Source organism: Ricinus communis, chromosome 7, assembly GCF_019578655.1.
Source record: "Ricinus communis isolate WT05 ecotype wild-type chromosome 7, ASM1957865v1, whole genome shotgun sequence".
Taxonomy (NCBI): domain Eukaryota; kingdom Viridiplantae; phylum Streptophyta; class Magnoliopsida; order Malpighiales; family Euphorbiaceae; genus Ricinus; species Ricinus communis.
The window spans coordinates 16,408,728-16,423,679 of NC_063262.1; the positions used below are offsets into that span (position 1 = coordinate 16,408,728).

The following is a 14,952-nucleotide window of genomic DNA, read 5'->3' on the forward strand; positions in this document are numbered from 1 at the left end:
TTGCTTTCAGTATTAATAAGATAATGCATCATTCATGAGACGTTGTGAATTGTGTGTTTAGATTGCTTTGTGTGATTGAGAAGTCCATTTGGCAATTAGAATTTTGAATAGCAAGAACTGGTTAATAATCGCTTAGAGATAAGGATAATTAACTAGCCGGATTAAGAATTAACAAAGCTTAATAGAGGCAGATTAAAGCTTAATGCTAATTTAAGAATCAATCGTTAGGAAGAGATTCCAACTTTAGGTTATTAGGTTTAGGAATTTAGTTATCTCGAGAGAGAAACCGAACTCGGTTAAGAATTCGTCCACGGGTAGCATAATTAGACTCACCAATCCTTTATCTTTTGTTTGATTGCCAACTAGTTTAGGTCCCCTTTGGGTTTGCTTTCTTGTCTTAGTTATTTTAGTTATCAATTACTCTTGCATATGCCTTAGAATTTAGCTTGTAGCTATTAGTTAGTCTAGAAATTATTCATCACTCATTTTAGGTTAATATAACAAAGAACAAAGGAGTAACTCTGGGCTTTCACTTTCCCGAGGAATGCGACCTTGATACTCGCCATTAGTGCTAGACTACATCGATAGGTACACTGCCTTAGATTGTAGCTAACACAAATAGTACACATCAAGTTTTTGAAATAACCCCACACTTAGCTCATGCTTGTCCTCAATAACCAAAAGTAAAATAAGGAAAATAAACCACTAAGGAACAACACTTAAACTGACAGACAAGCTAGAGAGCTCCTGCACATATCCTTAACAAGCATAAGTCAAACAAAAAGAAATGAAGCAATCAATTCAAGTATCACAACCAAGATGCCAATAATTCATAAAATATTGTCTCAACAAAATTATTCAGAACCAACTCCTTACCAAATTCACTCTAAATCACTCAAAGTGTTTAAAGGGTAGTGTTTAATCACTCAATGCATCAACTATTGCCTTACTTACTATATGCTTGCTCTTAAATCCTACTCCTACCACTTATGGAGAGTCAACAACCATGTCAAGAGGTCTTTATAAGTGTTGTAATGGGGATTAGGTAGGGGTAGGTAAATTTGGTAAGAGTTGAACCTATGGTGTTTTGCAATGAAATACATGACCTGCACACAAGCCATAATGATCACAAGGGGTAAGCAATGGACAATAGTCCAAAGTGGGAAATAGGAATTGATGTGTGTAAAATACACACATCTAAATGGGGTTTTTAAGATTGATTTTATGGACATTTGGATGTGAATTGGTCTCAACACTCACCTTATACATATGTTTGTGTGCATTAGGTCCAAAAGAGGTCAAAGGATGAAAAAGGAAAGAATTGGAGCATAATTGGACGTCAAAGCTGCCGAAAGGAGCTAAGTACGAGCATGAGGAAGCTGAACATGGCCGTGTTGATCTCAACATACCAACAGGTACAAACACGGCCGTGTTAGACATCAAAGAAGAAGTAGATTTTAGGTAGCACGGCCATAGAGAGTAACACGGCTAGGAACACGGCCGTGTTGGAGGCGACATGGGGTATTAATTAAAAGAATGAAAAGAAGAGAAGAAGAGGAGGCTAGGGTTAGAACATCCCAAAACCCTAATTTTTCTCTCCCTAAGGGTTTTCTGAGCTGAGACCAAGGGAAAAGGAGACTTGGATCAAGGTTTCAATCAGATTTCCTTGAAGGATCGAAGATTGGGCAAGGTTCGTTGATTGATTTTCAAATCGAGCAAGAGGAACAAGAATTGATTCAATTGGAGCAAAAGGATTTGGGGCTGTTTACTCTCATCTAAGGGTGTAATCGGGTTTTCTCTACCTTTGCTTATTGTTGTAATTGAATTCTTGTATATTTTGAGAATGAACATGATTAGCTAGATTGATTAAATCCATTGGGATTTCTTTACTATGTTGGCTTGATATTATATTGTTGGATTATTTGAGTTGGTTTTGTATTCTTCTTGTTTTCAGTATTAATAAGATTATGCATTATTCATGAGACGTTGTGAATTGTGATGTTTAGATTGCTTTATGAGATTGAGAAATCCGTTTGGCAATTGGAATTTTGAATAGCAAGAACTGGTTAATAATCGCTTAGAGATAAGGATAATTAACTAGCCGGATTAAGAATTAACAAAGCTTAATAGAGGCGGATTAAAGCTTAATGCTAATTTAAGAATCAATCGTTAGGAAGAGATTCCAACTTTAGGTTATTAGGTTTAGGAATTCGGTTATCTCGATAGAGAAACCGAATTCGGTTAAGAATTCATCCACGGGTAGCATAATTAGACTCACCGATCCTTTATCTTTTGTTTGATTGCCAACTAGTTTAGATTCCCTTTGGGTTTGTCTTCTTGTCTTGATTATTTCACTTATCAATTACTCCTGCATCTCCCTTAGAACTTAGCTCGTAGTTAATAGTTAGTTTAGAATTTATTCATCATCCATTTTAGGTTAATATAACAAAGAACAAAGGAGTAACTCTGGGCTTTCGCTTTCCCGAGGAATACGACCTTGATACTCGCCATTAGTGCTAGACTGCATCGATAGGTACACTGCCTTAGATTGTAGCTAACACGAGTAGCACCCATCAGGAATCAAGTCAAAATGTTTAGCTCACTTACTTTCTTTCTTTTCATCACCTTTCCCTCTTATTCTTCTATTTATTTCTTTTTTTTTTTCTTTTTTTTTTTTCATAAGGGAAGAACATTCACATAATAGAGTGAATTTCTTTTGGATTGAAGAAAGCTGCTATAAGATTCCACATTATTCCCAAGACAAAAATTCCCGATAAAAACAACTCATATGCAAAATCATAACCCAAAGCAGAATAAAACTAAGTGGTAATGGAATATGATAAAAAAAATGGTGAAAGAAGGGGTTATCTACAGAATCAATAAACGAATGAAGGCTATTTGGCTAGAATGAAAAACCTAAGTGCCTCTATCATACCCAAGTGTTAAACTCTCCTTGTGGCCCTCATAAGCATTACCGAGCAAGTTCTAAAAGTAAAGACAGTAGTTGGCACTCTCAACAAGAAATAAATACAAGCATATAAAGTGTATGCTTACAATTTAGGCTCAATTTCTCACAAGTGTGCTTTTGAGTAGGTTCCAAACAAAAATCATAAAAACAGAATTAAATAAACCAAAGCAACTTAGTGCAAAACTCAAACTAATTATCTTACATTCTTCCGCAAACCTCAACACTATCGGTTTTACCCGATCACATGGACATAAACAGGATTTCAAAAGCAAGTCAACAGTAAGAGCATCGAAACAAAGTGAAAAAATTTCAAAATTTTACAAAAAATTGCACAAAGAATAAACAAATAACTGAGATGGGATAAATGTCACCCACCCCACACTTGAAGGACACACTATCCCCAGTGTACAAAATATAAGAAATCAAAAAGGAAAAAGAACTAATACTGCCCTAACTATGGCTCCGGAGTGAAAAGAGGTGGATCGTCAAGGATATCAGGGCGTTGGCTAGTCTGTAGTAGAGGAGTGGCTGGAAATAATAAAATGAAGAATTAAAATCGAAACTGAAATAAAAATTAAATAAAATATGAAAACTAAAACTAATAAAATGTTTCAAAACAAAAGGTTAAAATATTAGAGATTAAAGATAAAAATTGGGGTGCCTCCCAAAAGCGCTTCTTTTTGATGTGATGAGTCTTCTTAGCTGGACTCATGGTGAAAAGCAAACGGGCGTGATCGACGACATCCATCCTTCTTCCAAGTAAATAGCTTCAAGTATCCGCTTAGAGGGATAATCGTTAATTTCCTCTTCCCGACTGTCAAGCAAGCTGCCAGTATGATGGGCAGAACTCTCTCCTCATATATTTGCACGTAGTCATGATGCTCTAGGGGCTCTTCCAATTTGAAAGTTGGAGTTTCACCAATTGGAAGGATCGATGGTTGGGCAATTTCTTCAGGAACGTCGATGGTTTTCTCTTGTCCTTGGCTTGGTTCACTTGCTAGAAGAAACTCGAGCTCCTCCAAGACTTCTTCATTGGATAATTCATGCTCATCTTCCATCATCGAAGGGACTTGTGAAAAATCCACCAAAAATTCCTTTAACTGTAACTCAGCATCATCAACTGTACATTCCTGTTGGTAGTCTTTCAGAGGGATCATGTTTGCCTTTTCCTTTTCTGGTTCTATCTCCATGTTCAAAGAGTCATTCTGCATAGAAGCATCATCATCAAACATAATAGATAACCCAGAAAAATTCTCACCTGAAGGCAAAGTGACAGCGCTCAAGTATTCCTCGGATTCAGTAGCGTTTGATGGAGTTCCCAATTGCTCTTCAGCTAGTAACTTGAAGATTAAGCCTACTTGATGCTCTATGTTCTTAATTGAGGCTTGTTGATCTTCAAGTATCCTCTCTGTTTGTTGGAATCTATCCTCAAGACTTGCAATAAACCTCATCATCAGCTCCTCTTACACTAACTCTTCACCTTGAGTTGATGGTGCAAGATTAGGCTGCTGAAATTCTGGTGGTTCTTGGCCATATAAGCTCCATCCAAAGGGTGAATGAGTGCTCCATTCTTGATTGTAGGTGCTTCTATACGAGTCATTTGGCCAACTTCCCATATAATTCACCTGTTCATAGTCATAAGAACAATAAACAACATCACTATACAATGGACAATCATTACTCAAATGTAAACCACAACAAAATTCACAAAAAACTTGAGATGAAAGGATAGGAGTGGAGAGTTGATCGGTAGCCCTACAAAATGATTCCACTTGATCTTCTAAAGATGCACAAGTATCCTAATTTTTAGCACTCTCTTGGTTCCTAATCTCATTTTCTAACTTGTCATACAAAGAGTTTAGCATTGAACCTCCTTATCATCCACTATCTGAATCATAAACTTAACTAAATAAATATGTACAAACAAAACAGAAATAAAAAAAAAGGCTAAATTAACAAATAGCAATTCTCACTATAGTTTTCAAACATTCCTCGGCAACGGCGCCAAAAACTGAATGTGTACTATTTGTGTTAGCTACAATCTAAGGCAGTGTACCTATCGATGCAGTCTAGCACTAATGGCGAGTATCAAGGTCGTATTCCTCGGGAAAGTGAAAGCCCAGAGTTACTCTTTTGTTCTTTGTTATATTAACCTAAAATGAGTGATGAATAATTTCTAAACTAACTAATAGCTACAAGCTAAATTCTAAGGGAGATGCAAGAGTAATTGATAACTAAATAACCAAGACAAGAAAGCAAACCCAAAGGGGACCTAAACTAGTTGACAATCAAACAAAAGATAAAGGATTGGTGAGTCTAATAATGCTACCCGTGGACGAATTCTTAACCGAATTCGGTTTCTCTCTCGAGATAACCGAATTCCTAAACCTAATAACCTAAAGTTGGAATCTCTTCCTAACGATTGATTCTTAAATTAGCATTAAGCTTTAATCCGCCTCTATTAAGCTTTGTTAATTCTTAATCCGGCTAGTTAATTATCCTTATCTCTAAGCGATTATTAACCAGTTCTTGCTATTCAAAATTCCAATTGCCAAATGGACTTCTCAATCATACAAAGCAATCTAAACACACAATTCACAACTGATGTGCGTAAAATACACACATCTAAATGGGGTTTTTAAGATTGATTTTATAGACATTTGGATGTGAATTGGTCCCAACACTCACCCTATGCGTCTGTTTGTGTGCATTAGGTCCAAAAGAAGTCAAAGGATGATAAAGGGAAGAATTGGAGCATAATTGGACGTCAAAGCTGCCGAAACAAGCTAATTACGAGCATGAGAAAGCTGAACATGACCGTGCTGGTTTCAACACTGGCCGTGTTCCTAACACGGGAACCAACACGGCTGTGTTGGACATCAAAGAAGAAGTAGATCTTATGGAGCACGGCCACAAAGAGTAACACGGCCAGGAACCCCAGACCGTGTTCCCAACACGGCCAGGAACACGGACGTGTTGGCGGCGACAGGGGAAATTAGTTAAAAGAAAGAAGAGAGGAAGAAAGAGAGGAGAGCGGGGGAGAACGTCCTAAACCCTAACTTTTCTTTCTCAAAGGGTTTTCTGAGCCGAAACCAAGGGAAAAGGAGACTTGGATCAAGGTTTCAATCGGATTCTCTTTGAGGATTGAAGATTGGGCGAGGTTCGTTGATTGGTTTTCAAATCGAGCAGGGTGAACAAGAATCAATTCAATTCGAGCAAGAGGAATTGGGGCTGTTTACTCTCATCCAAGGGTGTAATCGGGTTTTCTCTACCTTTGCTCATTGTTGTAATTGAATTCTTGTGTATTTTGATAATGAACATGATTATTAAGAATTAACAAAGCTTAATAGAGGCAGATTAAAGCTTAATGCTAATTTAAGAATCAATCGTTAGGAAGAGATTCCAACTTTAGGTTATTAGATTTAGGAATTCGGTTATCGAGAGAGAGAAATCGAATTCGGTTAAGAATTTGTCCGCGGGTAGCATAATTAAATTCATCAATCCTTTATCTTTTGTTTGATTGCCAACTAGTTTAGGTTCCCTTTGGGTTTGCTCTCTTGCCTTAGTTATTTTAGTTATCAATTACTCTTGCATCTCCTTTAGAATTTATTTTTTAGCTATTAGTTATTTTAGAAAGTATTCATCACTCATTTTAGGTTAATATAACAAAGAACAAAGGAGTAACTCTAGGCTTTCACTTTCCCGAGGAATGCGACCTTGATACTTGCCATTAGTGCTAGACTGCATCGATAGGTACACTGCCTTAGATTATAGCTAACACGATTTAGCCCATCAACAACGTCTCATAAATGATGCATTATCTTATTAATACTGAAAGCAAGAAGAATACAAAACTAACCCAAACAATCCAACAATATAATACTAAACCAATATAATAAAGAAATCCCAATGGATTTAATCAATCTAGCTAATCATGTTCATTATCAAAATACACAATAATTCAATTACAGCAATGAGTAAAGGTAGAGAAAACTTGATTACACCCTTGGATGAGAGTAAACAACCCCAATTTCTCTTACTCGAATTGAATCGATTCTTGTTCCAATCTTCAATCTTTAAAGGGAATCCGATTGAAACCTTGATCCAAGTCTCCTTTTCCCTTGGTTTCAGCTCAGAAAACCCTTAGGGAGAGAAAAGTTAGGGTTTGGGACGTTCTCCCCCCACTCTCCCTCTTTCTTTCCTCTCTTCTTTCTTTTAATTAATTCCCCCTATCGCCGCCAACACAGCCGTATTGATGCCCGTGTTCCCAACACGGGATGGTATTTATGCCCGTGTTACTCTTTGTGGCCGTGCTCTCTAAGAACTTCTTTTTCTTTGATGTTTGATGCACCCAACACGGCCGTGTTGGTGCCCGTGTTGGGAACACGGCCAGTGTTGAAACCAACACGGCCATGTTCAGCTTCCTCATGCGCATACTTAGCTTGTTTCGGTAGCTTTGACGTCCAATTATGCTCAAATTCTTCCCTTTATCATTCTTTGATTTCTTTTGGGCCTAATGCACACAAACAGACGCATAGGGTGAGTGTTGGGACCAATTCATATCCAAATGTCCATAAAATCAATCTTAAAGACCCCATTTAGATGTGTGTATTTTACGCACATCAAGTACCTAAATGTTAAATTCCTATCTGTCGTTTGGAGTGGTTGACAGAACTGAAAAATATTCATGTCTGCCACTCTCACTGGTGGACAGTATGCACATATGTCAATTTCTACCATAAATTGAGAATTACTTCTCAAACTATCCAAAAACTAAAATTTATCAATTTTACCTAATTTGGAAAGAAAATTTTCTAAAAATACCCTAACTAAAGAAAAAGCCCCATTTGTGTTCCTATCTCCGTACTTTAGCCAATCAGAGCATGCCTGGTCCTTCCAATATTTCTCTTTAGCATTATTGAGTTCAATAACTTCCCGTTCTAAAGCTACAATTTCAGACAAGTGCTCTTAGAAATTATCCGTATGCTGTAAAGGATCCAACCTTCTCCTAATATATGCAACGCGGCCTTGAGGATGATGATAATTCTCTTTACCCTAAGAGTGAAGTAATTCAGCCCTTCTAGATAATGTCATAGAACACCAAAGAATTGGATCAGGGTGCTGAACCTCACTCCATGATTCGCTTACAATTTCCCGACACGTAGAATCAGTAACTCATGCAAACTTAAAATGAAACCGGCCATGATGCAGTTGTCGTATCTTTTCCTGACCAGCCCCATTAGAGGAACAAATCACCCGATGATTGATAGATGAAATCCCAAATTTCTAATAGTAGTCATAGGAAATAGGAGACTAAAATCTGCATTGCAAAGGAATCTGCCAATTCTTTCTCGCACCCATTTACCACCATGAACTTGTTTCCTCCAAGTAAACGTAGGACCTCTATATCCTCTATCCACTAAATTGCAATCTTCAAGCACCATTCAAAAATCTTTTTAATTGGATAGAATAGGAGGGCCACCACTCTTTTCATTAGCATATAGCAGGGCATTAAAGTCACCACCAATGAGCCATGGGATGCTTGCATTTAACCAGAACAACCTCCTTAAAATTTCCCACGAGTGAAATTTTGGCATCTTTACTAACCACAGAATTGATAACATTTAAAAGAAAGGAAGATAGTTTGTTTACAATCAATTGAAAGTGTAACCCTAAAACAAAGAAAATAGTTGTTATAATCTAACATACTAAAAAGAAGTAAAAGACTATACTACCCCTATAGTCATTAGATAGTTATAATATTTGACATCCTCCCTCAAACTCACGATGCGATAGTAACAAGCATCGAGAGTTTGCCAGACAGAAAGCGAAAACATGAAGAGGTTAAACTTTTTATGAACAAGACTGCAAGCTGTAGGGAAGAAGAAACAAAGGGCAATGTCAAGGTGCCATTCTAAAGGTGATGACGTGTAATATAACAGTCGATTTCGATATGCTTAGTCTGTTCGTGAAAGACTGAATTATGAGCAATCTGAATAGCACTCTTATCATCACAATGTAAAGGAGTCGGTTGCCGCAGAGAAACACCCATATCAGCAAGCAACCAACGCAGCCAAACTATTTCACAAGTAGTGGAAGCCATAGGGCGATATTCAGCCTCCATAGAGGATCGAGAAATGATGTCCTGCTTCTTACTTTTCCAAGAGATAAGAGAATCACCTAAAAAGATACAAAATTCAGTAGTTGATTTGCGATCAGTGGGATCACCAGCCCAATAAGCGTCAAAGTAAGCACATAACTCTAAAGATGAAGTAGATGAAAGTAAGAGAGTCTGAAACTGAGTGCCGCGGAGGTATCTCAAAATGCAAAGAACAACAGCCTAATGAACTGTAGTGTGAGAGATAACAAACTGACTGACTATATGAACAATAAATGTGATATCAGGATGAGTGATAGTAAGATAAACTAGACTTCCAACAACAGTCCGATATAGACTCGGATCTGGCAGTGGAGAACCATCAGAAAAAGAATAATAAACATTGACCTCAATCGGAATATCAACAGTCTTATTATCAGAAAGGCGAGCATGCTCAAAAATATCGAAAATATACTTAGATTGAGAAAGAAGATACCCTTTTGGAAAGGAAGCAACTTCAATACCCAAGAAGTAACGGAGGGGACCCAAGTCCTTCATAGCAAAACAGCGAGTCATTTTGGACTTCAACATACTAATCCCAACAACATCATCACCTGTAACAATCATATCATCAATATATAGAGAAAGAAAAATTTGACCAGCCGAAGTACTTTTGACAAACAATGCAGAATCATGGTTGCTAGGATGAAAACCAAGTAAAGTAATCACAGCAGAAAACTTCTCAAACCAGGCGCGAGGAGCCTGTTTGAGACTATAAAGGGCCTTTCTAAACTTGCAAACTTCACCAGGATGATGATCAAGACTAGGAGGAGGAACCATATAAACTTCTTCGTGAAGATCGCCATTCAAAAAGGCAATCTTTAACATCCATTTGAGTTATATCCTAATGGCGAACAAAAACAACAATAATAAGAGTTCAAACTGTAGTCATTTTAGCAACGGGAGCAAAAGTCTCTTCATAATCCATACCATATTCTTGAGAATAACTTAAACGAGCTTTATATCTTCCAATAGACCCATCAGACTTAGTTTTAATCTTATAGACCCAACGAGAACCAATAGCACGTTTACTTGTAGGAAGGGACACTAAATCCTAAGTATGGGTTTGATAAAGAGCGGTTAGCTCCTCAGCCATAGCACACTACTAAAGAGGATCAAGAATTGCTTCTTTGAAAGATAAAGGCTTAGAAAGACGATGAATAAAAGCTAGAAAAGAAACAAATGAATTCGAATAACAAGAATAATCAAAATCAGGTTGTTTAGTGGACTTACGATTGCGTACAGGATAACGAGGTTCGATAGTATCTGTAGTCTCAGGAGGTGATTGGGCGGAGTGTATAGTAGAGGAGCCAATAGAAGTGTCAGGAATGCCAGTAGAGGATAGCTCATCAATATCAGTAGCAAAAGGGTTAATGTGGGTAAGATCATACATAAATATACTGTAAGGACGGTCAGGAATTACAAAATAAGGAATATGTTCAAGAAAAACAACATGAGGAGAAACATATAACTTAAGACTGACTAGATTAAAACAAAGATACCCTTTTTGTCATGCACCATAACCAAGAAAGACACGTATAGTAGATCGAGATGTTAACTTACTGCGTTCAACATGAGGAAGAAGAACAAAACATGTAGAACCAAAGACACGAAGAGAAGAATAATCTGGCAGACGACCATACAATCTTTCATAGGGAGACAAGCCACAATTATGAGAAATAGGAGTTCTGTTAATTAAATGATAGAAGTAAGAACTCCCTCCCCCTAAAATTCACTAGGAGCACTAGCAGACAACAAAAGTGATCGTGCAGTCTCAAGAATGTGCCTATATTTTCTTTCAGCAACTCCATTTTGTTCAGGAGTATCAGTGCAAGAAGTTTGGTAAATTGTACCATCTAAAGCAAGTAGATCCTTAAAAGCATGAGAAGTATACTCTCCTCCCAAATCACATCTAAAACATTTAATAACAGTTGAATGTTGGGTTTTCACAAGAGATCAAAATTCATTATAAAAAGAAGTCTAAACGGCGTTTCATAAGATAAACCAAACAATAACAAGTGCAATCATCAATAAAAGATACATAATAACAAGAACCCCTTTTTGTAGAAATAGGAGAGGGTCCCCATACATCAAAATGAATAAGATCAAAAGGAGTAACAGATATAGTAGTGCTTTTAGGAAAAGGCAATGCAGTAAACTTTGCTAGTTTACAACCACTGCAATCAGAAATATCATGAGTTTTCAAATTCCCTAAAGCTCCTGTAGAAGCTAAAAATTGCAAACAAGACATAGAGACATGACCAAGGCGAGAATGCCATAAATAAAACATAGACGAAGAGGGATTCAAACGAAAGGATGACAAATTCACACTAGGAACAGCAGCTGCAGTATGAGGAGTTTTGAGCTGATCCAATACATAAAGTCCCCCTTCTCTATGGCCGATCCCAATCACTTCTTGAGAATGTGGATCCTGAACATAACAAGTGGAAGAAGAAAAAGAGACTGAGCATCCAGTATCACAGATCTGACTAACAGAAGCAAGATTCAAAGCAAGACTAGGAATGTGATAGACATTAGACAAAGACAGAGAAGGCGTAATAACCGAACCAACACCTTGCAATGACATATGTGTACCACTAGCACTCATAACAGGAACTGAGACTTTAGGGGTTAGAGAAGTGAATGATGAAAAATTAGGTGACATGGTTTGAAGCACTAAAACCTAAAATCCAAGAGGAAGGGGATATACCTTAAGGACTAGATGACAAACCTATTTGAGAGGAAGCAGAATGGCATGAGGCTGAGATGCAAGTAACTGCTGAAACTGCTCAATCAGTGATGGGTCTAAGGAGGAGGTTGATAGAGCATTGTGAGGACGAAGTAGAAGAGGAGGTCCATTATGGAGAGGCGGTGGTCGAAGAGGAGGTCCATTATGGAGAGGCGGTGGTCGATAAGGCCATTGATAAGACTACTGCTACTGTTTTCCTCTACCCAATTTCAGACACTGAGATTTCTAATGACCTTTTTGCTTACAGAACTCGCATTCGTCACAAGCAACAGATCCATATGGCCTGAACTGAGACTTAAAGTTTAATCGAGGACGCATGGCAAAAATAGATGGAGTAGAAGCTGAAGAAACCTCTTTTACAACCGAAGGCTTAAGACAATTTTCTTCAGCCAAAAGCTCACTAACAACAGAGTCAACAGAGGACAGTGGATGATGATGCAGAATAGACCCGCGAAGTCCTTCAAATTCATCATGAACAACTATTAAAAACTGTACCAACCTCTGCTCCTCTCTCCATGTAATATAAGCCCCAAATGCTCGTAATTCAGCAGATTCTGTGAGAGCCAATTGATCCCACAAATCTGTCATAGCATCATAAAATTTTTGAATATTCATATTTTTCTGCTGAAGAGCACGAATGTCAGATTCCAACTGGTATTGCTTTGCAAAATTAGACTGTGTGTATAGTCTAACTAGATGAACCCAAACCTCCTTAGTTGTCTCATATTTTGCTAACTGAGTACCTATCGAATGCTTAATAGAATTATTGATCCAAGTAATAATTTTAGAATTATCGACCTCCCATTTATCTAATAATGCTACATAGTCCATCACGCGTCATCTTAAGGCTTAACAGAAGCACCCAAAATATATTTCCGCCTTTGTTTACCTTTCAAAAAAAATTTCATCACATAACTCCAATATGTATAATTTTTACCATCTAATTTAACACTAACTGCTTGGAATGAGTCATCCCTAACTTCAGCCATAACGGAAAAGAAACAGCAATTCCAACCGAAACAACAATTATCAATTACCTAAAGTACAGAGAAATGCAACAATCACAGTAGACCATCACAGGAGAAACAAAATTCGGACTAAGCTAATCCAACTAGTAATACATTAATCTTTTACAGTCAAAATTCGGACCATCTTGCTACAGAATTGGATATTGCCTCTACCAACTCAACAAGACAACGTTGATAAAACATATCCCCACTTTTTTTTTAAACATGAAAAGGGGGATTACATCCCCCCGCATCGTCATCTGCTCTTTGCTGCCTGCATCAACGATGAGCTCTGCTTGCATCGACGACGAGCTCTACTGCTGGGTCGGTTGGAGCGAGTCATCTGCTGTCGATGGGTTACCGCTACTACTGTGGACAATCGGTTTGCTGGTCACAGCTGGGTCTACGGCTTGCTGCGTTGGGAGTATCAGCCTGCATCGATGATGAGCTCTGCCTGCATCTACGACGAGCTCTACTGCTGGGTCACTGTTTGCTGGGTCTACTGTTGTTTGCTACCTACTGTTGATGGGTCATTGTTTGTTGGGTTTGTTGTTTGCTTGCTGTTCGTTGGGTCTACTGCTACCTGTTGTTGATGGTGTTTGCTGGTGTTTACTGGGTCACTACTACCTGTTGTCGATGGGTTTGCTGTTTGCTGGGTCTTCTATTGCTATTGGAAGAAACAGAATGCTGGGTCACTATTGAAATATAAAGTTTATTATTTTGTGATGAATTGTTAATACAAATTCTGAGATTAAAATTTGAAGCATGATCTTGACTTATACATATTGAGTCCAAACGGTCTTATTGCTATACTACTAGACCCTGAGCTCTATGTCAACGTTCCATTCCTATTCTGTGGTTGGTAGAAGTGACCTTTTTTCCATAGGGAAGAAAGGTTGCTCCTGACTTCAACTCTCTGGCCTGTGATGACAGAAGCTGAGGCCTTGACCAGTGGTCCTTGATTGTTTGTTTGTAACCCGTTGGATCTTATCCTGTGTGTTTTTCTTTTGGTCTTCAACACTCCCCCTCAAGGTGGGCTCGAATAGGTTGATCGATCCCATCTTGCTGAGAAGGTTCTTAAGATCGGATTTGTTTAGTGCTTTTGTGAGGATATCTGCCAATTGTTCATTACTTCTGACAAATGGAGTTTCAATTTCTCCAGATTGAACCTTTTCCCTTATAAAGTGACAATCTACTTCGATGTGTTTGGTGCGCTCGTGGAAGACGGGGTTTGAAGCAATATGTCTTGCTGCTTGGTTGTCACAGTACATTTTTATTGGATTTTTTTATCTTAATTCCCAAATCTTTAAGGACTTGCTTAATCCATATTAATTCACTGGCTGTTGATGCCATTGCTCTGTATTCTGCCTTTGCACTGTATCTAGCAGTTACAGTTTGTTTCTTGCTTTTCCAAGTTACTAGATTGCCACCCACAAATGTACAAAAACCGGAGGTTGATTTTCTGTCACAGCTTCCAACCCAATCTGCATCAGAAAAACCAATAATGTCATATGTATTATTATTTTTCATCCAAATCCCTTGACCAGGAGTTCCCTTGAGATACCTAAGAATCCTATTGATGGCATCTAAATGACTAGTACGAGGTGCATGCATGAATTGACTTACCACACTTACAGCATAGGTGATGTTAGGTCTGGTTACGGTGAGGTAGATTAGTTTCCCTACTAATCGTTGATAGTGCCCTATATTGTCTAAAGGATTGCCATCTTCAAGATTAAGTTTAGTTTTAGTCTCCATTGGTGAATCTATTGGTTTTACTCTTAGTTTTCCTGTTTCTTTTAATAGATCAAGAACGTACTTTCTTTGGGACAGAAATAGACCTGATGGGCTCTTTATGCAACCTACACCTAAGGCAGTGAACCTACCGATGCAGCCTAGCACTAGTGAGTATCAAGGTCGTATCCTTGGAGATCAGGTAAACCTAGAGTTACTACTGTTTACTATGTTATCTAGTCTGAAATAGGGTGTGAAAGTTCTAACATACCAGCTAATGGTTATGAGTGCAAATAAGTAAATGAAGGACAACGGACAATCAAAAGACAATTGCAAG

At 38.0% G+C, this 14,952-nt stretch overlaps 1 protein-coding gene across 1 annotated transcript; it reads right to left on the reverse strand.

The window, feature by feature from the left end:
- Positions 1-14,141: 14,141 nt before the first annotated feature.
- Positions 14,142-14,639, reverse strand: LOC125370635 (uncharacterized mitochondrial protein AtMg00810-like). The gene has a single exon (XM_048376927.1). It carries the CDS (start codon positions 14,637-14,639, stop codon positions 14,142-14,144), a length of 498 nt encoding a protein of 165 aa, XP_048232884.1.
- Between the last annotated feature and the right edge of the window lie 313 nt (positions 14,640-14,952).